Raw genomic sequence first — 21,621 nt, forward strand, 5'->3', positions numbered from 1 at the left:
ACTTAGTAAATTACTGTGACTCTCTCTTGATTTTGGTCTGTGGGCTAGATCAGCATTACTTTATGATTCCATAAGCCCTAGGCTTTTGAACCTTCTTCTTCCATTACCTACTAAATTTGTTTTAATTATATCGTATGACTTCATTGATATAAAGACTAATATATTTATGTTATAGCCTAAAGCTTTTTTCAACCTAAAAGTTCATCATTCTTTCTTCTTCTTCAAAAAGAAATGCTAATATATTTGTGGAACCCCCTGAAAGTACAATTGGTCGTAGGCACTGTGTTTATCACGCTTAATGGAGGAGTTCGCCCTGGGCCAGCAGCCTAGAATAGTGTGAACCTGACAGTGCTGAAAATAGGGCAAGGGCTCTTATAAAGAGTCAAATAGGAATACACGTGTGTCCCGGTCTTCTCTAGAAAAGAAGCACAGGTTTGGAACTCAGAGGCACAGTGGTCCTTTACTCAAGGGACAACTTCTCCAGAGCAGGAATCCACCAGAAATGCAGGACTAGTCTCTGAACAAAGGGTTTTGGTTTTGGGCTTTCTTCATATCCCCAATCACATTACTACTATTGTAGGAACAGCAAAGCTTGGACAAATGAGAAAATGTGACTCTGTCCCCTTGATACGCTCTTGCTGTTGTTGAAGGGAAAGTCATCCATAAAAACCTTCAATGCCCTCAGGAAGTCATATGGCTTCCTGTTGCTCTCTCCCTACCCACAACTCTAGGACCAAGCTATTCCTCTGGCTCCCAGGTCCATGGTTTTCCCTTTCCAAATCTTCCATGTCAAAGGTCTAACTCTAGTCCTACTACCACTGAGAAGCCTTCCCTGACCACTGCAGTCTAATGTAGACCATTATGGAACCTGGATTTGTACCTCCAGCTAAGACCCAGTATTCTAGATGCCTGTGCATCCAACCATGTTCACATCCTGTCAGCTCTTCAGAAAAGAGACCCTGTATTTTCTCTCACGTGTACCACTCAGAGCGCTCAGTGCAGCACTGAGTATCCAGAACATATTCAACAGAGCCTTGCTGTACTGCAGATTTACTTCAGTCCAGAGCTAATAATACTTACAATGTGTCTGGCAGCAAAGACCCCATCAACTATGGCACAACAGAAAGCTGCAATCACACCAAAGCTGATAAACACAATGGAAGCCACCAGCTGCAGGGGGAAACAAAATAAGAGTGTCTGTTAATCTTCTACTCTTGCTACTTCTGGAGACTAAGTGATCCCAAGAGATGGCCAGCCAAAGCAGAGCTTTGGCTGCCACCTCCATTGGGAAAACTCTTTTCAGTCATGCAGAATGAACAGGAGTGGTGGTTGATGATGAGGGAGGGAACAAATGAAGCACTTTAAAAAATTGCAAGGAAAGCTAAGAATTTGGGTAGCCCTTCCATCCTCAGTCTCAGAAAAAAAAATGTTGGCCCTTTGAAATCACGTAGTCTAACCCCATATTTTGTCTATGTGGAAATGAAGGCATACTGAAGCCAAGTGGTGTGCCTAGGATCTCCATCTAATCTACAGGAGCCTGGTGCCTACCAACTTCTATTCCAGCAGCCTCTGCACTTCTTCCCACTGCTAGTAGCATAGCAGATAATGATGAAGACAAGGCTGATTCTGAGGCCCTGACCAATCCTATATGGCTTTCTTCATCAGTGAAATAAAATGGAACATTTAGCTTATGAAGACTTAAATATCAGGGACATTTTACAAGGGTTGAAGTTTCTAAAAAGGGTAAATCTTGTGTGGTACATATGGAAACTTTCAGGTACAAAAATGTGTTTGCTTGAACCAAAATTCCCTATTCTCTAACCATGTCACATAACAGGAAATTTTCCTAATCTATTACAAAAGTGATACTACAACCCAGTGTATGGGGACACAGGTGTTCCAAGGTGTTTGCTACCTGACCCCATCATCATCATCTTTCTTAAATTTTCTTGAGGGAAAGAGGAGGAAAGAACATGGCATCCAGCTACTCTCCAAGGAGAAGGAAGAAATCAAAGTCAAGGCCACCCTAGGGTTCTCCCACTTCAACAGGCTAGGAGGAAATATTTAATCTCCTTTGGGAGTTGTTCAGAAACCTCTCTCCATAAATCTTACTTAACAGCACTACAGAGAATTGCTAAATAATGGATGAACGATGTCATGAAGTTGGCATTATTAGCTATGCTATGATCAGTCCTACAATTAAAACTCCCCCATTATTCTGAATAATTTAAGATCAAAATGCAAACACAACTGGCAGGGGTAAGGGGTTGGGGGGAGTCCAGGTGAAATGGAAGAAGAAAACTATTAGAACTCCCCTGAGGATGATTCCCCATATTGCTGAAAGAAAACATATGGTTAGAGTTCTGTGTCCCTGGAGCTATTACATTATCTGATTAAACTTGCTGTTAAATAGACCCCATTATCAGAGTCTGGATGCCATAGAGACTTGTAGTTGGAAAGCCTAAACAGTCCACCATCTGACCTCTCACCAGGGTTCTTGATTTACAAGTCTCTAAAACTGCAATCTGCTTGCAATTTAGTCCGTACCTTCTACCCTTCCCCTCCAGGAAAGCTCAGAATGAACCAGGAAAATACAACAGCTTGTCCTTGGGGGACCCCTTTAGGATAGTTGAAATGTATAGGCTTCATCTTTTTAATATGTTCAATTTTCCCTTCAACCTTAGGACATATTTTGCTTTGAACTATGGGTAATGGGGCTACTTAAGGTTGCCTTCACAATTTTATTTATTTATTTTTTTGAATCCCAAGTACATTTGTTATCTTAATCAAAGTCCCCTACGTTGTAATCTAAAAGGCAAAAATCTTCTGCCAACACTTCCCAGAAAGACAGAGTCTCACCAATAATTCAGGGCTGCAGTAATGGAAATCACAGAAGCATAGAAATTCCAGGCAAGGTCAACAATCTGACTGGACAGGCTGGAGCACTCCTTTGGGAGTGAGGAGGAAAGCAAAGGGCAACATCCAGAATATTCTATCCCCATGGCCTTAGGAGACTGTCTAGGCCAGTAAGGAAGCATCAGGCAAGATGAAAGTCCCATACTGCACCCTTGCTGTAAAACAAATTCCCTGGAGGCTTAGCAAAAAATGCAAAGTAGCAATTTCTTCCATGGCCAAATTCTGGGAAACTTAAGAGCTCTGTTACTTATCCACATAAATGTTGAGCTTTTTCAGATAAAGAACTTGACTCTGTGGAGATAAAAACTTACCATCTGCCTCTTGTTCTCAACAAGGTTTGATCCGATGATTCCAAGGAATGATCCAAAGCCGAGCTGCAAGGCAACATGGCAAACATGGAATGTGGAAAGATAGTCAGCCTGACAACACAAGCATTCCAGCTCCTGGATGTGACTCAGACGATGAAAAGAACTGGAGTAGGAATGCTAAACCATGTGTAGTTACTTACACAAATGCAGTAAAAGTATTTTTGCTCATCATTTGACAATTTTCCTTTGTAGCAATGAATCATACCTTGAAAAAAACCTCATATGCTCAAAAACTAAAAGTACAGGTCAACTATTGCTTTCTGGAGCTTGTCAATTTCAATTTCAATATCCATTGCCTAACATGAGACTGGTGAGTCAGTAAGAAGAATATAATGGTGAAAAGCACACATTATATTCTGATCTTTATCTGTTTTTGAAAAGGACCTCCCTCTCTGATGCATGGGTTACAGAATACAAGTTTGCAATAGCAATTTTTGATACATCTAATCAAACTCAGGAAGTACTTTAGAAATCAGCAAGCACCTTAACCCACTCTAAAAAAAATAAAATAAAGAAAACTTTTCTGAAAGCCTGTATTTGTGGTTGACCCATTGCAATTTTTGTTATTCACCTCTTCTTCCATCTCTGCTTCATTTATGGACAGAAAACATTCATTAAAGGGTGGACAGAAATGGCAGTGTAAAACCCTGAAAAACAATTTCCCTGTCTAAGTGGCTGTGAATGTGGCTCAGTAGAGCAGATTTCACTGTCCTCTCGGTTTTGCCATTAGTGCATTGAGTCTGCCAGTCTCAACTAAAAATGATCACTAACCAATAGCTATTGATGGAGATGAAAATGGAAGAGTAAAAAGTGGTGAGAATGGATCAATAAATCTTAACACAAATTCAGCGATGTTGTTACATTTCTCTTTAGCCTCACTGAGAGTCTAGTTTTCTATCAGCAGCTTTCCTCAACTCACTTCAGTCCAAGGCTGAAAACCTTATATCCAGGCTTAAATATCTGATGAACCCTAGGGCTGGATTGGGTGGAGCAATGTAGGACCCTAAAAATGAAAGAGAATGGCTGGACTACGTGGTGCCTGCCTGTGATACCAGCTATTCGGGAGGCTGAAGGAGGATGGCAAGTTCCAGGTCAGCCTAGGCAACTTAGTGAGACTCTCTGTCAAACTAAAATACAATTAAGTTAAAGGGTAGAAATGTAGCTGACTGGTAGAACACTTGCCTAGCATGTGCAAGGCTCTGGATTCAGTCCCCAATATGTACACACACACACACACACACACACACACACACACGAAGAAAACAGCAATAACAACAAAAGAGGATGAAAGGCAAGAATCAATGCAAATTTCCAAGGACTCCTCTGCAGAGCCAGCCACTCAGCCAACAATCACTCTTGGGACACAGAGGCTGAAGTTCATGAAGCTATATCCCATGCCATCCAAAATCTACTAAGAAGATCTTCATTCATTATTTCAACTATGTCTGTCTCTCACCTGATTTTATTTCAAATCGAATTAAAATGTGTTGCTATAAGGTGAACTAATTAAAATCTGGTTATCACACTAACCTGGCTTCCAACCCCTGCTCTTTACTTGTCTGTGCAACCTTAATCAGAGTGATTAACCTCTCTAAACCTATGTTCTCTTCTATAAAGCAGGGACCTTAGAAGTGGCTAGCATATAGGGCTTTTGTGAAGATTAACCAAGATGATACATTTAAAGAACTTTGCACAGTGCCTGGGACACTGTAATTACTCAGTAAACATTACTTTGCTCAAAATATTATTATTACTATTTTAAAGACATTTAACTTTTGAACAACTCCACCTCAATTTGAGCTGGAAAATCTTATCATCATTTACTCTATTTCACAACAAGAGAGTTTCTCTGTTCTGTCTTATCTCTCCCTCCAGTATGTGCCACAGCTTTTATTATTCAGGAGGAATTCCATGAATAGTCTGTGCTTAGGACACTCTGGGCCACTTGTGGGCATGTGTAGAAATTCATATGCAGTCTCTTACATGGAAAATAAGTCTTTTACCAAACAGTTCATTAGCTTCCACAGATATTCACAGAATGTCTCCTGTACCCCAACAGCACTTTTCCCCTAACACAGGAAGCAAAGGCACTAGCTATTTCTGATGATTTCAAATAACTGATGGCAGTGACTGGAAGAAGTGGGCTAGCCCTTGTGGAACTGACTAGAAAGACATACTCCAGAAGAGGAAATACCAGGCCATCCAATTACTTCATCCAGTTTCCCTACCCCACTTCCGCCCCACTCCATTCCATTCCAGTCTATTCAGTTTTCCAACATTCACTGAGTACCTTCAGGTCAAATGTATCAGAATACATGTCCCCTGCCCTCTAAGAGAGCTTACAGTTTTGTGAGGGAGAAACAGACTGGGTTAAAGACCACAGGGGAGGTTAAAACAAAGTGCTATAGGAATGGAGAATAATTTATTCTGGGTTATATCTCTCGCTCTGCTACTTATAAACTGTGTGGCCTTGGGCCGGTCTTTTATCCTCTGTGCTTCACTTTCCTGATCTGTGGGCATCATAAGAGCTTCTACCACATCGAGCTGCTGTGAGAATTAAATGACATGTCTTGCATGAAGTAGGCTGCTAAATAAATGCTTTAAGGTTTCAAAGAGGAGGAGACATTTTTCTGTGGCTCAAAGGATAGGCAGAGCTCAGTAGACAGATAAATAGTATCTATTGAGTCATAGCTGGAAAAATTCACTTAACGAATGACAAGTTGATGAACTCACTGATCACTAAAAAGACTCTATTTGAAGCTTTTTAAATTAAAGAAGCACTTGCTCTTTGTTTTAGACAAAGGAATATTCTGGAGTTTGGCAAAGTTAGTATCATTCCAATGTGTTAAACAAGAAAATGGTAGACTACAGAAATATAAGGACTCGCCTATTCTCGGAGAAAGTTAATAGCAGGGCCAGAACTATCCCTGTGGGGTGTTCTTACAGCCATACCTAGCAGCCATTTCAGCCAGTGTTAGTGACCGTCAAGTAACAAGGACCTCATCATTGCCCCCTAGGGAAGAAGTTCTCTGCAAGGATGGAGGAGTGCTACTTGGGATAGAGCTGAAGGGTTGGAAATAAAGAAGGGAACCAACAGAGCTTCCTGAAAATGGGCAGCTGCTTCTAATCAACTGTTTTCCCTCCTGAGACCTAAGAAATATCAGCTCTCTGGTCCCTGATCAAGAACTTCATGGAGGGCCGGGGATTTAGCTCAGTGGTTCTGATGCCTGCCTCATAAGCAAAAGGACCTGAGTTCGAACTCCGGTACCAAAAAAAAAAGAACTTCATGGAATCATGTAATGTTCTGACCTTTGGACCTCCATCATGATTCCCTACTACCTGAACAAATAGCCAGTTTACTTCTTTTTGGCCTCCTCCCACTTTTTGAGGAAAAAAGACAAATAATTAGAAATCAAAGTTAGATTCAAGGGCTCTTTTTGGACTGGACCTCATTATCTCTGCCTATTTTCATCCACTGCCCCAGACACCCAGGAGTGAGGCTCAGAAGGATTATTCATTTAGTAAGTATCATTTGGACACCTATTCTATGGCAGGCAGTGTTGGATCTGTGGTTTGGAGGCAAGGATTGGGGTGGGATCTGACACCAAGAACGATGTTCACAGTCTCTTTCCATAATCCCGAAATTCACAAAGCTCATAAAACCAAAAGGGTTTTCTGGTAACTACCTTGGCAGTAAAGCCTGACCTTGAACTGATGTGATATTACTTTATAATCATTATCCCACTTCATGTAAAACTTCACATTTCATTGCAGAAATATCAAGATATCTTATTATGAGGTGCTTCTCAAGGCCCTGCTGGAGTAGTAGGTAATATATGGTATATGTACTGTAAAATATTTCTAAAAACAAAAATAGTCTAAATTCTGAATCATATGTGGCCCAGTGATTCAGATAAGAGACTATGAACCCATATAAACCAAGCTAAATAAGAATATGGGCCAACCGATATCACAAAGCAGAATATGAGAATTTTTCAAGAACCATGAGTAGGAGGAATCTATAGTAAGACACCACTGTAAACCCCAGTGGCTGAGAAATGTTCTTGCTGTGTCTGTATGTATGTTAAAATGGAGCAGAATGTGTTTAGATAGAGAGACCACAGGGAGGACGTTTGGGGAGGGGTACAAATGACTGCATCAAGGCAGAAAAACCCAAGGCATGTTCAGGGGTCTGTGACAATCTTAGCAAAAGAGAAGTTAATGAGAAAACAGGCTGAGGGCATGTGCTGAGCGTTCTGAATGGCGGGCTAAGGAGGCAACAGGGAGCCAATGGAAGTTAGAAACTGGTGGCATTATAAAAGTCTTATCCAGCAAATCAAGATTGAAGTCTCAACTTTAAAATGTACTCATTAAATTAGGAATTTAGATTTTAGAAGGAATTTAGATTTTAGAAACATTTGCAATAAGAAGAAAGAATGTTTACATGTAAAGCTGAAGTCACTGTGGCCTAGAGAAGATTTCTAGATTCCTGACTGGAATTATCCCTGTTCTCTCTGTCTTCTAACAGCATACTCTTATTCTGAAGTGATTTTCAATCATCTGAACCCTACCCTCCAAGAAGTGGAGGAGAAAGAAAACTCAGGCCATTATGGATCCTAACAGTGCAACATGGGAGGAGAGGATACCAGGATGAAAGGCTTTCCCCAGTGATCATCTTGTGCATTGCTTGGGAAACATATCTGGAGGCCTTGTTCTCTATCTGAGGTAAGAGGAAGTTTGGAGGGAAGGAACAACTTCCCTCACCACTGTTTTTAGATCCATGCAAAATCACCTGAAGTTTTCAGATTTGTGCAACAACCAAGGTTCTTGGATTTTTAGGCTTTCTAAGTAGAAAACTCACCAGAACTCTTCTGGAATGAAATATGTCTTGAACATTCAGGAACAGTAAAAATCTTAAGCCAGTTTGTCTTTCTTTGCCAGCTTTAATTTTTTAAAAGCTAAGGTTTGACCTGTACAGAGTAGCACATGTTTTAAAGATGCATGTGTGCCTACATGTGTTAGAATGATGATATAGAGTTTGACCTTCCAGTTTAATTAGAGTAGCAAACATGTACCTTACTGTACAAGGGCATCTGGTTTGGCAAAATAGAAATATCCTGCAAAGGCTCATATGACACAGAGTTAAGCAAACTGAATTAATTATATTTTAAATGCCAGAGAGCTCAGTATTTAAATGAATTGTGTAGTAAGTCTATACAATCGATTGCATAACTTCTCCCTAATTTGTCTGTTTTGAAAATTTAAATTCTCATGTATTGTTAACACGTTTAACCAGAGTCCAACACATCAGAATTCCAAATAACCTGAAATGTTTTTGCAGATCTCTATAATGGTAATTTATATTCAGAGGGACTGATTTGACAGTACAGAATCTTAAAATGGCACGTTATGTTCCTTCTGGTTTTATTGCTAAGCATATTTTTTATGTTTTATTTATCCAGGTGATTGCTGGTGCACCTAAATTAGAGTCCCCTGGGATACTTCTTAAAATGTAGATATAGCCGGTATGGTGGCCCATGTCTGTAATCCCAGCACTTGGGAGGGTGAGGTAGGAGGAGTGCTTCAAATTTGAGGCTAGCCTGTACTACATAGTGAATTCAAGGCTAGCCTGAACTACATAGCAATACCCTGTCTCAAAAGCAAATAAAATGTAGATTTAACATGTATTACTTTTTCAACCAAAGATTAGCTCATGAAAAAAAAAATTCAGATTCATACGGCCCACCCAGAGTCAGAATTCCTTGGGGTGGGAGAGATCTACCTTTTTCAGAAGTTCACCGGGCCATTCTTATTCTCACCTGGGTGGGAACAACTATTGCCTTAGAGTTTATGTGGTAACCCCTAACAGCCATGCTATCCACTTAGTGAAAGCACTCCTTCCCAGACAAATCTGTATTCTCAGATGTTTACTGTTTCAGAGACAGGAGTCCTAATTGTATTTGTTATAACATGATCTGACCTATAAACTCAAAAGGATTTTTCATCTTTTCAATCTGCTGTCTTCTCGCCTTCATTTTCTTTCATTTAAACCAATTGTAAAGAAACAATCTATAGGAACTATAAGGAGAAAAAAAAACTACAGGTTAAACCATAGAGGCACACTGTCCACTCAGGGTGGCTCTCCTATTAACACTTCCATGCTAGCTTTCAGTGAAACCCATGCATACAGACACACGCCCCCTCTGCTTCAATTTTCAGTGCTAGCTGAACATCAGGTACTTGAGTAGCAACAATCATGTGCCCTCCTTCCTTTGTTACCATATTCCAACCTAGCCACCCACAGTCAGGTATTTTACAGAGAAGGTTCACAGGCACTGTTCATGAATAGGAGTTTGTACTCTTAAATGACATGGAAAATACCCTCCCCTCACCCATAGAAACTGAATCTTGGCTTGAGCATTTGCTCATCAGTCAGAAATATTTCACTAATGCAGCTACCTGAAGCACACAAAGTCACACAGACCCTATAAATTGCTGCTCTAAGCCACCAAACTGCTCTCTTAACCCCTCTTTTCCTCCCTGCTCCTTTGCTTGTGTTTAAAAATAAACCCAATTCTGCTGACTACTGGTTTTCTTGCCTCACCACAGGAAGTGGACTGGGTGTGTTTTCACATCACATGTTTAACAGAGGGCACTGAACACCAACGGGTGTCTGTGGGATACCTGCCCCCGACTTGGGGGTAGGGGTGCCCTTCCTGCCCAAAAGCTAAGAAAAGAACTTCCCTAGGCAGCCTTCCGCTCTTGATTGACACAGCCCAGACAGCCCACACCAGGGCCCAGTTTCACAAGGGCTACTGAAGAGGCTGACTACGGAATAGAATTGGTGACCAAGAAGCACACTTTAGACTTGATCATGTACAGTGCTAGCTTGTCAAAGGCATAGTCTCTGATTTCCTTCTCTACCCTTTACTCCTCCAACTCTCTTCTCTCAAAAGAGAGAGGGGTGGGGACAAAATAATAATAACAAATAATCTTAGCTCTTTGTTGTCTTAATAGAAAGACAGAACTGTCCGAAACTTCCTTTCTGTTCTTTAGAAATTACAACCGGGGAGCCATTTAGTTAATACTAAAAGCATGATCCAACCTCCAGAGTTAGGTTTTTGGATTCAGTAGCAGTGTCCATAAACTTGAATGAGGGTGGTTTTTGTTCTTGTTTTTGAGATAGGGTTTCCCTGTGCTGCCCAGACTGGCAAATGAAGTTTTTTTAATCCAATGAATTTAAACCATATCCAAAATGGATTGCATGCACTCCAGGTGTGGGTAAAACAAACAACTGCAATATGACAAGAAACCATTAGAACATCTGTTTCCTATTTATTGTTCATCTAAAATAAGAAAAGCCAGGTGTGGTAGCACACATCTGTCATCCCAGCAGTGAAGAAGATCACGGTGAGTTTGAGGCCAGACTGGGATATGTACTGAGTTCGAAGCCCACCTAAACTGCATAGTGAGACCCTATCTAGAAAAAGAAAAAGAAATTAAGTGTTACTAATATTCAATAAATGGACTATCGCTGGCATCCACCATTAGTGCAAATGTTGGATGATCAAGTGAGCTATCATTCGGAGAGAGGGTGAGTTCCATGCAGCACGGGTTGATGGCAGGTCATTTTATGTCTTACCTGGACTGTATTATCCAGTTTTAATTAAAGTAGTTCCAGCTAAAGGGACAAGAGGCTTGGAGAGACTCCTGTGAAAGTCACACATTGAAGATGACCTTAATAATGTACACACAAGTGAGCAGCAAGAAAATGGCAAAGTGGCAGAGTCAGTACTTCTAAATCCCAGGGTGAACTTTTTGTCAGGCACATTGGGAGACTCAGCAACAACAAAACGATGACTCCAATGACAATCTAATCATATCTAATAAGAAACCAGCCAAAAGTATCCCCAGTGATTTACTGGGTCATTTGAAATAAGGATTTATAGCCACTATCTTTAATGACAAACTTCACACTAAGTGCATACAACCCTGTAACATTTTGGTTCATTTTATGAAATGTTAAAAATTATGATTTCATTTTCATCGAATTTTTGAATTTTCATTTTTGTATAAGTTTTATGAACACTCACTTTTAAATCAATGAATAAATATACATGTTTTAGGAGTGCAACTCCCACACCTTTCTCCTGATAGGAACACAGGAGCATTTAGGAGATCAGTGCTGTTGGTTACAGGATGTCAAACTGCCAGGATCCTTGGATTTCAGGTAAGGTCAGACGACCTCTACCATGTATAGGAAAGCAGATGACTAGAAAGAAAGGACCTTAGCCTGAAGTTAACACTGCTAGTTAGGAACATCTCTTAAACCAGAAAGCCAAGGTACTAAAAAAATAAAATGACTCGTTGAAGATCACTCTAGTTAGGGATGGCACTGAGATTCTTGTGAGTCTCAGTGCAGTTCTTTTCTTAACAAGACCAGAGTTGCCTTTCTATATAAATAAAGAGAGCCCGAAGAGGAAATCTGAATAAACACTACAAACTCAAACAGAATTGAAAAACATCAAGGTGGAGCCAGAATCTCTGCAGCCAGCAAGCTACAGAGTCGTACGTAAGCCTTCTGTACTTACAATAACTCCTGGGTAATAACCTCCAACAGTCACATTCTGGGTCCTGGTGGTTGCAGCAAGACCCACCGTGAGAATTAACATGGAAACAATAAGCAAAGTCACGGTGACATAGATGGAATTTCGTTTCCTCCGATTGAAGGCACCTGAAAGCACAGAGAAAAAATGAAATTGCTCATATCAGCTAGGGAAAGAAGAAACTGTAAAAAAATTATTAGGAAGGGTTTTCTTTCCTACACCTACTGGCAACTGGCAGGTTCTCTCTAGGGAATGGAATTATGGGGAGATATGGAGCTTCTGTTTTTGCAGTCATGGGTGCCTCTTTTATAATAAAAATGTTTTCAGTTTGAAAATAAACAACAGAAGAAATTTCACCAGTTACATAAAAACAAAAAAAATTTGTGCTTTTGGCATTGTATAAAAGATGTGTCATACCCACTTAACAGAGTGTTTTTAGGCCAAATTATAAGGCATATGATGAATGGGAAGAGTTTGTGTGGAGATACTAAATAAATACATTTTAGAGCCATTATGAAACTAAGAAGTTTTTTTTTCATAATCTAGAGATAGGAAATTTCATTTTTAGTGTAAATATCAGAACCAAGCCAGGTACTGGGATATTTTTTTCATTTACTTCTGATATTTGCCACCTCATGTGTAAACTTTAAAATGGTGTGCTGGCAAGATCTGTCACATAACAAATGGGTGTAATAAAGTAAGTGTTTGGAGGCCATTAGTCCACAAAGATATGTATCGGGGGAGGTAGATGGGAAGGATTATAACTTATACACATTTAGGCTTATGTGAGGGTGACATAAATATAAATGATGAGAAACTCATTCTCCTACTCAGAGCTTATCAGACATGATAGCGCAAACCAATATTTTTTCCTGAAAACGGGCCTATTAAGTCAGATAGAAAAATGGTATCTCAGCTCAATTTTCAATTTAATTTTTTTAAAGGAATAGAGCACCACTCCACACTCTGCAGGCATTTTTCTGGCATGAGGAAGAGCTCTTCAATAAGAAATACTAGGGGAGAGCTACCTCCTTGAGCTTGGAGTGGTCAGGATAATCAAATGGAGAGTGCCTTGAGAGCCCAATTCTCTGGGGAGGTATGGAGAACAAGGAGAGGGGAGAAGTGGGGAGCCTTAGGATGGGGTCACCTACCCAGGTGGCTTGACTGTCATTTATGGCCTTAAAGACATCCCCCGGGTCTCTTCATTAGACCCAGTCGTTCTGGGAGGCCTTGCTGCCGTCTTAGGAATCAGTAGGGGACAGAAGCTACCCAAACTGCACCACTAGGAGGGCAGGGAGAGGAAAGGAAGGAAGGGGAGGAATAGAGAAAACCAGGAGGCCTGGTAGTGATGGGGGCGATGTTTGGCCTTGCAGCACCCTGCAGATGGTCCCTCCTGTATGAAAGAAAAGTGTCAGGACTTCCATCCTGTGTTAGCCCCACCATGGATCTTGCCTTCCCCATCTGATCACCTCCAAGGGAAGTGGGAGGGGCTGGCGGTCTCCCCTGATGTCAGCCTATAAAGTAAGGGACGTGACTCATCACGGTTACTTCTAATTCAGTACTACTCTAAGACTATTTCACATAGAAATGTACATGTAGTTTGATCATATCTAGGCACCCACATAGCAAAGCACCAGTCTAACCCTGAGAGATAGGTAAAGAGAATTGGGAAATAAGGCTTTTCTCCAGGGAGACCTGAGTCCAGCCTCTGTGGGGAACGATGGAAAAGCCCAGAGACATCTTGGACACCAGGTCCTTTCTGTGAGATGGCTATTGGGGATACAAATGGCAAGCGGAACGGCAGAAAGCTGGATGAGCAAAGCTAGTGATTCGGACTGCCTAGAGCCTGCAAGGTAACAGGGGTTAGGTAAACTATTTATTTCATCTGTTTACCTGCAGGTTAGTTATCTTTCCTCTGGATTTCACTTCTAAATTAATCACTAAACCAAGAGTCCTAAGTCTATTTGATAATACATACTTAGTAACAATGTGGGTTGGCTCCACAGAAGGAGTCTGACATAAAATTACCAACACCACCTCCCATTCTTGTCTTCCTTTTTCCTTTGTCACTTTTGCAGGATCTCTAAACCTCCCATGCCCCAAATTGGAAAATAGGTTGGTGGGGAAGGCACAGGTGTGGGTTAAGCAAATAGTTTAGAAAGACCATATATATATATATATATATATATATATGGTCTTTCTAAACTATTTGCTTAACCCACACCTGTGCCTTCCCCACCAACCTTTAATCTTATTCACAGCTCTTGAGTCTTCTTTGCAAATATCACTCTAAATCTCAAAAGCACAAGAGCCAGGTCAGAAAAGTGACTCAGCAAACCACATGGTGTTATTTGAAAATCTATTTAGAACCTGAATTGAAAATTCAGTCAGTTGAGAAACCCCAAGATCCTACAGCCCCACAAGGGCCTTGCCTCCAGATAGGATTTTCTTTGAATAAAATTGCTAAGAAAACTCTCCCATCACTAGGTTGAACGTCTATTCTCTGTCCCCTCACACCTTAGTTTATACTACAAGGGCCATAATTACTGTTTATAAAATGAAATGATTTCTAGCTGCACTTGAGGAGTTAACTATTTTTAAAGAACTCTTGGGTAAATCCTTTCAAAGTGATGAATTAGTACTCAATTTATCTTCAATGTCAATTTGACTCAATAAAATCCACATCTACTTAAACTAAAATATACCTGTAGGTTCTCTGAAGGTATAGTCTGGAATCTTAAAAGGCAGCTTATTGCTGCTGCTTAGGACATTTTCCCTGTTTTTAATTAGGATGCAATTCAGGGTTTTCCCTAGATATTCTGGTGAACGTATGGCAATATTATTCCTGTTTTGTTTAGTAAATCAAGACATCAAAACACTCAGACACCATGAGCTAGTTAAAAACAGCAGGTACTTGAAAACTGTGCCTATCACACTTTTACAACTTTGGAAGCAATCAGTACTTGTTGAATAAACAAGGAACATCTCAGAATTGTTTCTCTTCTTATTAAAAAAAGACTGTAGAGGGAATTGCATGAATAAACATTGCCTATGGTCACAGAATTGAGTTTTAAAACTAGAGTAGATCTGAGAGCCCCCTAGAACTGAAAGCTTTCTGGCCATCTAGTGTCACAGCCCCAATATCTCTTACTACTTTATTTACTTGGTGCCCAGTATATTATCTACTTAAACAACAACTTCTGCAACCAACAACCGTGGGAATCTGAAATCTTGTCACTGGCATCACCTGCACCCCCACCCACCCCCAGAAGCCTCCCTGCAGAATTACCGCAGCCCTCCTTCTCTGCAGTGCCCCACCCCTATCCCAGAATCATGGAGACCAGGATACTTCACAGCTCTAGAGGAATCTAGTTACTTTCTATCTCTGCAAGGTTCCCCATTTTCTGGTCTTACCCCTCGATCGGAGACCCTACCTTCATTTTCACCTTTGAATCTGAGTCTCTCCCTTTATTTGCAACCTGCTCAAAATTCATCTCCAAGAAGATTTATTTGATCAAGCTCAGTGGACTCACTCATTATACCGTGTCCTTAAGTTCCTAGACACTTTACTCAATTAGTATATTAATTGTAACTACTACAACTGTAACTGTGGGTCTGGTCCACAACCCATAATGATGTCCACCAGTTCCAGGAATATGCATCTGACAGGAACCAAGATGTGGATTGCTTAGAAGACAGAATGCTATCTCTGCTCACTTGTGTTTTATTTTGCACATGTTCTTGATTGTCCCCTCCCAAGAGAGTAAAATGTGTAATCTTTAAAGGTGTGCAGCAAGGGTGAAGGCCCAGTATCCTGTTCTGTACATCGAGTTGTTGGTGACTGGTGGCTAATTCTCTGAGTTGATCTTTTGAACTGATTAGGATTTGCTTACCTGTGTCAGCTTTATCACACAGGGTGGATCCCAGGAAGTTCCTATCTTGACCATCCGTGGAACTACTGCCAATCTCCCAAACATTTTCTTAAAAGCACTGAAAGCCACTACCACCATCCTTTTAGTCAGTTCTTTGAATGGAGACATCTGAGACCTTCAGGTGAACTACAAACGTGTTATTTGGGAAGCAAGGAATGCCCTGCTGTAGTAGAGTTATCTTGGCGCCTGGAGGCAGTGTTGCCAAAATGGAGAGAGGGGTTTCTGGGAGGGAATGGAGGGGCTCACGAGTCAAATTACCATCTTCATAATTGCCCAGTGCTTGCTCAGCTCTGAGTCTTGGACTAACCGTTCACTCCCAGGCAGCTAACAAACGTACAGTACAGGCACCTTGGGGCAGTGTGTGTTTTAAATTTTATTGTTTTGGCTGCGGTTGTGTCTTGACTGTAAAGAGACTCTCCCTCCAAAAAGTGCTTGGAGGCTGAAACAATAAGCCACCCACTCACTCTTCAGCCTGCACGCAAGCAAGGTCAGGTGGCTTGCCAGAGCTAAATGGGAGTAGTCCCTATGTAACCGAGACGCTGATTCAGGCCTGGACAGTGTGGGACCAGTGCCAGGGAACTCCGGGGAGGACTCCCCAGTCCAAACTGAGGAAACCTAGGGTTACCACTACAGTCAGGAATTTGCGTGTGCCGTGGGTCTGCGGACTTTAAAAAGCGGACCGCGTGATGCGTGCCGGTTCAGAGTCTGCCTGAGCTCTATGGCTCCTTTCCCGCAGCATCGAGATTGGGCGAAGCCCACTCAGCTTGTTGCGCAGACAAATGCAAGATTGGCTGGGGTCCCCTTCGAGTCCAGGAAAGAACTCTCTCCTCTCTTCCCCAACCCACAGGGTGTCACATAGCAACCCTGAACGTCCTGAGCCTCCAGTCTGTCCACTCTGCGCAGTCAGACGGGCCGCGGCCAGGAGGCTTGGTCTGCAGGTGGTTGTCAGCAGCGGGAATGTCTCTGCGGAACCCTGGTACTATTCCACCCAGCCTCCCCCGCGCAACAGCCTAGCGCTGGGAAGCCAAGGCCGCGCTGGCGCCACAGCTGGCCAAGGTAAGGAGTGCATTCTGAGGTGTGTTTGTGTGTGTGTGTGTGTGTGTGTGTGTGTGTGTGTGTGTGCTCTCGTGCGCGTGACAGCGAAAGAGGAAATCTAGTGCCGCTGGGCTCTGGATTCGGACCGAGTTCTTGCCTTCTTTGGACCCTGTTGCAAATAACTACGTCCCTAAAAATGAAAAGTAAATTCTTGTGCTGAATATGAAAAACTATTGAGAATGTGGATCTTTCCACTGTCCAGGAGATAATACTTTCTGGTGCCACTTGCGCGAACAAATTTTGTTGACACTGAGTCTTTTGCAAGCAATAGGGAGCTCTTATAGGAGATTCAATCTTCTAGCCCCTTTCCCTCGAGATGTTCCCGCAAATTCATCGTAGATGACCTGAGCAGACTGGACAACAGGAATTCGGGTCTAAGAGATGTTGCAGAATGTAAAATATGTTGGCAAGAGAGAATTCGATTTGGTTGAAGTACGTGAGGGGTGAATTTTAAGATTCGGTGGAATCAAGATTTGACTATCCCCTCCCGCTCTCCTGGGCTCCAGATTAAGTTCTCCGCCCTTTGAAATCATGGGGCTTGGGAAGGTGCCTAATGGCTGAGGGGCGCTGAGTTTGTTTTTGGTTTGCAACTGCCGAAAAGCAGCGTCGAGGGACAGGCAAGTTGGTTCTCGAGGGGAGCAGTCCCTGAGTTGCTGTGGAAAGGTGTAGGAAGGTGCCCCTCCCCCTCCACTCCACTCGCAGAGGAAAAGCACGACTTCAGGAGATGCGCGGGCTCGCGCTCGATATTCTTTCTCGCGCTCTCACTCCCCCCCACCCCCCTTTCACACTCAGGCACATTCCGCGCATTTGGAACGGAATAGGAGTCAAATTCAAGGAATGTTGATCCTGCCGCTGCAGATGGTAGGGTCGGGTTGTCTTGAGCGATTCCTCAGGAATTCCCCTCCCGCCAACTCTCCTCCCCATTTTGCCCCCCCATCCCCCAGAGTTGCGCAAAGCCCCCATCAGCGAGGTGCGAACCATGCTGCCCCACCATTGCAGCTCTACGGAGTTGAGAAGGGACGAGGATCCCGCTTCTTCCAATCGTCCTTAGTCGTGAGCTCTTAGAAGTGAAGAGGACTTTGCGAAGAGGGAGCGTCGAATGAAAAGCGAAGGCGCAGGTTGAAGGGAAGTGTTTTGATCCCCAGACAGCTGGGATTTACCACTGGCTGCAAGTCCTGTAGACACACTCATACAAACACGCACACATCCGCACTCCGGGGCAGAGATACTCCGACCCTAGCTTGGCGCGCGTCGCCCGCGCCGCAGCTGGGCCGCTCCCCTAGGGCTCTGCCCGCCACCCAGACGTTGGGGCACGCGGACCCCCTAGACCCGCTTCCCGCTCTCTGGCTCTGGAGATGGCAGGGGCGCACGCAGTGTGGAGGGCAGTGCGCTCACTCCTTGCCGCTGCCGCCGGGAGGAAAGGCGGTTAGACTTACCCATGGAATCGGGCAGGGACATGTCGCTGGACCGCTGCTGAGTCAGGGACTGATGCATGGTGAAAGCTGCCCGGTCGCCCGAGTCCCCGAAGCTGCTTTAAGAGGCCCTGACTCAGGGAGCCCCGCAGACCATCCTACTCCGCGGTAACCTCTCCGGGTCCCTCCGAGAGCTGAGAGAGACTGCCTCTGGTAGAGAGCTGCAGCCCAAGTGCCGCCTCCCCCTCCCTTCCCCTCTTCTCCCTCCCTCCCTCTCCTCCTGGAGGCAGCAGCAGCATTGGCGGTCTGTGCAGGGACATGCGCTTGCGCAAGACCCCCCCTCCCTCAGCCTCCCCATCCTAGTTATCCACCTCCCAGCCTCCCAAGCCAGACAGGGAGCCGTTTTAGCCCCTTGGGGCCAGGGCTGCGGGGAGAAATAGAAGGAAGCTTCAGCCTGGGGCCAACATGCCTTCTCTGTAATTTGGAAAGAGGGTCTTGGACAGTCATCCTGTTCTAGGATTTATAATTGGGGAGGGGAACAGAGATACACACACATACACACACACACACACACACACACACACACACACACTTGTGCAGGTCTGGTCTTATGCTTCCAGAATGACATAATGGAGCTGGAGATGGTCCAGAGAAGGGCCACTCTACAATCAAGAGGATGTTGGGGGGAGGCTGCCATTTGAAAATAGATTAAACAAATGCACACTCTTTAGTCTAGAATGATGAAGGCTGAGAAGGGATGTGACCAGAGTGTATAAAATTACGCAAAAACAGAGACAGGGAACACAACCTTATTCACCAGATCTGAGAATTCCAGAGCTAAGAGCCCCCTAAGAACTGGACAGAGATTCAGCTGAAGTAAATATGACTCTGCACCAGCATCCCAATTTGCATTTTTGTTCAAGGTGCTTTTATATCAGGGATCTCATTTTTTCATCATAGCATCCATGCAGTGGAAGAAGAGGAGTTATCAATCACCCCATTTTATAGATGAAGAAAGTGAGTCTCTGATGAAAATGTCCTGTGTACCATGCAGCTCTTAAGCAGCAGAGGTGGGATTTGAACCTAGATCTGTTGGACACCCAGGTTAACACTCTGCTTGCTATGGCACATGGTTCCTTGTCTCTCTATTTCCCTAACAAAACCTAAGCCAAGTCAAATATAAAACTCTCCTTAGAACCAATGAAATGAAGGAGAGTACATAGTTCTTTCTCGATATGCCTTGTTAATCTATTATGAAGCTTTGCTTCCTTATCCAGGAAGGAAATGGGACCAAAGGACCCTCACCCTTTCCCACCTTCCAAAGGGAAGAAAAGATGTTTCCTGGAGGTTAAAAAAAGAAGCCCTTTGTGAAGAATTTGGGCATCTCAGGGCATAGGTTTAATGTTGTTCTGAGTATTATTAGCAGCCTGACACTACAGATGTGGTTTAGAAATCTGTGGTATATATCCTAGATAAAAGCAAGATGCCTCCTATTAAAGAGGCTTATGTCGTAAGTATGCTTAGCTTATGGATCAGTCTCCATAAGCTCTGCAAAGGCAGAGAGAAATCCCATATTTATACTTTCGCAATGATTGCATTTCAGTACTGTTTACTTATCTCTTCCTCTTCCCATTCCCTAAATATCTTGTATTTAATGTGAACAACTCCTGCAACCAGCACTGATTTCTCAGGAGGGCTTCATAATTAACTTACTTTGCTTCTGTGAAAGTAGCTTTGTGGAAAGAGGTTTTAATACAGGCTAGAAAAGACTGTTTAGCACCTTCTTTAGAGATCTTTGGCTCCTCTAGAGCAACCAATAAGCTACAGACCTTGAAAGAAGCCAAATAGAAACTTGTTACTATACCATGCTGGTTTCATTGGGCAGAATGAGGCCTTTTTACTTTAGAAAATGATGAGGCTGCAGCCTATTTCTCTGTCTTCTTGAAACTAATGATGAGGGCCCTTGCCAGAAGCTTTCAGACCACTAGAAAAAATGTCAGATGGTGTTCTATCTCTAACACAGTTACTCTGGGAGTAGCCATAACACTCAATCACCTCCTTAGTTTGATTATCTATTTGACTAGTTACATTACCGTAGTACCTTTCAGATTCCAAATTTGAGAATACAGACTAAAGGAACAATGTCTACAAGTATATACTCATGCACATGCACATATGCTTATTTAAAATGGTGACCACACAATTATTCACAATTGCACCTATATGAACATCTCTCAGCAACTGTATCTATACCCTAGTTACTACCACCTACCTCTCAGTTTTCAGGCTTTGTTGGCCAAGGACAGAGAGGAGCTTCAAAATAATAGAGCACATTGAAGAGTTCATACTTCCCTAATTGAAGTCAGAGTTGTGCCCATCTTAGGTCAATGCCTAGTATTCAGTACCGGCACCACAGTACTGTTCCCACTGTCAGCTGGCCATTTTCTTTGGGTACCAGGAAAATAACCACAGCACCAGATGCCAAGCGCTGGTACCCATTTTTACTGTTTTCTATTTTGTGGTCTGCTCTAGTTATCAAACACTGTGTTTCCAAGAAATTTTGGTATTAGGCTGTTAAGTGAGTAGAACATCATTTACTTACCAATCCACTGTTCCTGGATAGCTTAGAGATTTCCAGTTTTTCAACACTATAAATAACACAATGAACTAAATCTTTGCATCTTTAACTGTAGGATACAGCAATACAGTGGAATTATTGATTCAAAAGTTCCAAACATCATTAATTAAAGTTTTAATCAACATGCTTATATTAAAATATACATACTGATACATTTCATATATTTATTCATATATAATATTACAGGTAACCACCACCCATAATATTGAAACTGTCCAACATCCCAGATGGCTCCCTTGAACCCCCTCTCCAGTTACCATCCTAGAGGTTAGCACTATTCTGATGTGTATCTTCAAGCCCAAATATTTTTAAGGCTTTGAATACATATTTTCATGAGGTCTTCCAAAATCTTTGTATCAAAGTACATTCCCACTATCAGCATGTGAAAGATCTGGGCCCCCACATCCTCTTGGCTGTGCTGCAGTTTAGTACTGGAAACTCAGTTACAGTCAGAGGTAGTTAGGGCCAGTCAAGAAGCCAAATTGGAGTTCAGCTGAGCACAAGGCATCCAGCAGGAACCACAGATCTAGGAAGCAGAGGCTGAGGGCAGGCCCAATAACCAATCAACACTGTCACAGTCCACAAGTACCTTAAAAACCTCCAGATGCTTAAATGTTTTCATTATTGAATTCATTATTATTCTCTTCTGCACAT

General features: G+C 42.6%; 1 protein-coding gene across 2 annotated transcripts in view; it reads right to left on the minus strand.

Moving 5' to 3' along the window:
- Tmem255a (transmembrane protein 255A) overlaps positions 1–18,589 on the minus strand; it is a 66,001-nt gene extending 47,412 nt beyond the window's left edge. The window contains exons 1-4 of one of the 2 annotated variants that reach the window (XM_010629577.3): positions 18,354–18,589; positions 11,876–12,018; positions 3,228–3,290; positions 1,081–1,170 (exon numbers count right to left, since the gene is read on the minus strand). In XM_010629577.3, coding sequence (XP_010627879.1) covers positions 1,081–1,170; positions 3,228–3,290; positions 11,876–12,018; positions 18,354–18,411 — 354 coding nt within the window. In that variant the 5' untranslated portion in view covers positions 18,412–18,589. The remainder of the gene's footprint in view (positions 1–1,080; positions 1,171–3,227; positions 3,291–11,875; positions 12,019–18,353) is intronic. The other variant, XM_010629578.2, reaches the window with a different exon arrangement.
- Between the last annotated feature and the right edge of the window lie 3,032 nt (positions 18,590–21,621).

This window comes from Fukomys damarensis, unplaced genomic scaffold (assembly GCF_012274545.1).
Source record: "Fukomys damarensis isolate Sample0158 unplaced genomic scaffold, DMR_v1.0_HiC HiC_scaffold_39, whole genome shotgun sequence".
NCBI classification, from domain to species: Eukaryota; Metazoa; Chordata; class Mammalia; order Rodentia; family Bathyergidae; genus Fukomys; species Fukomys damarensis.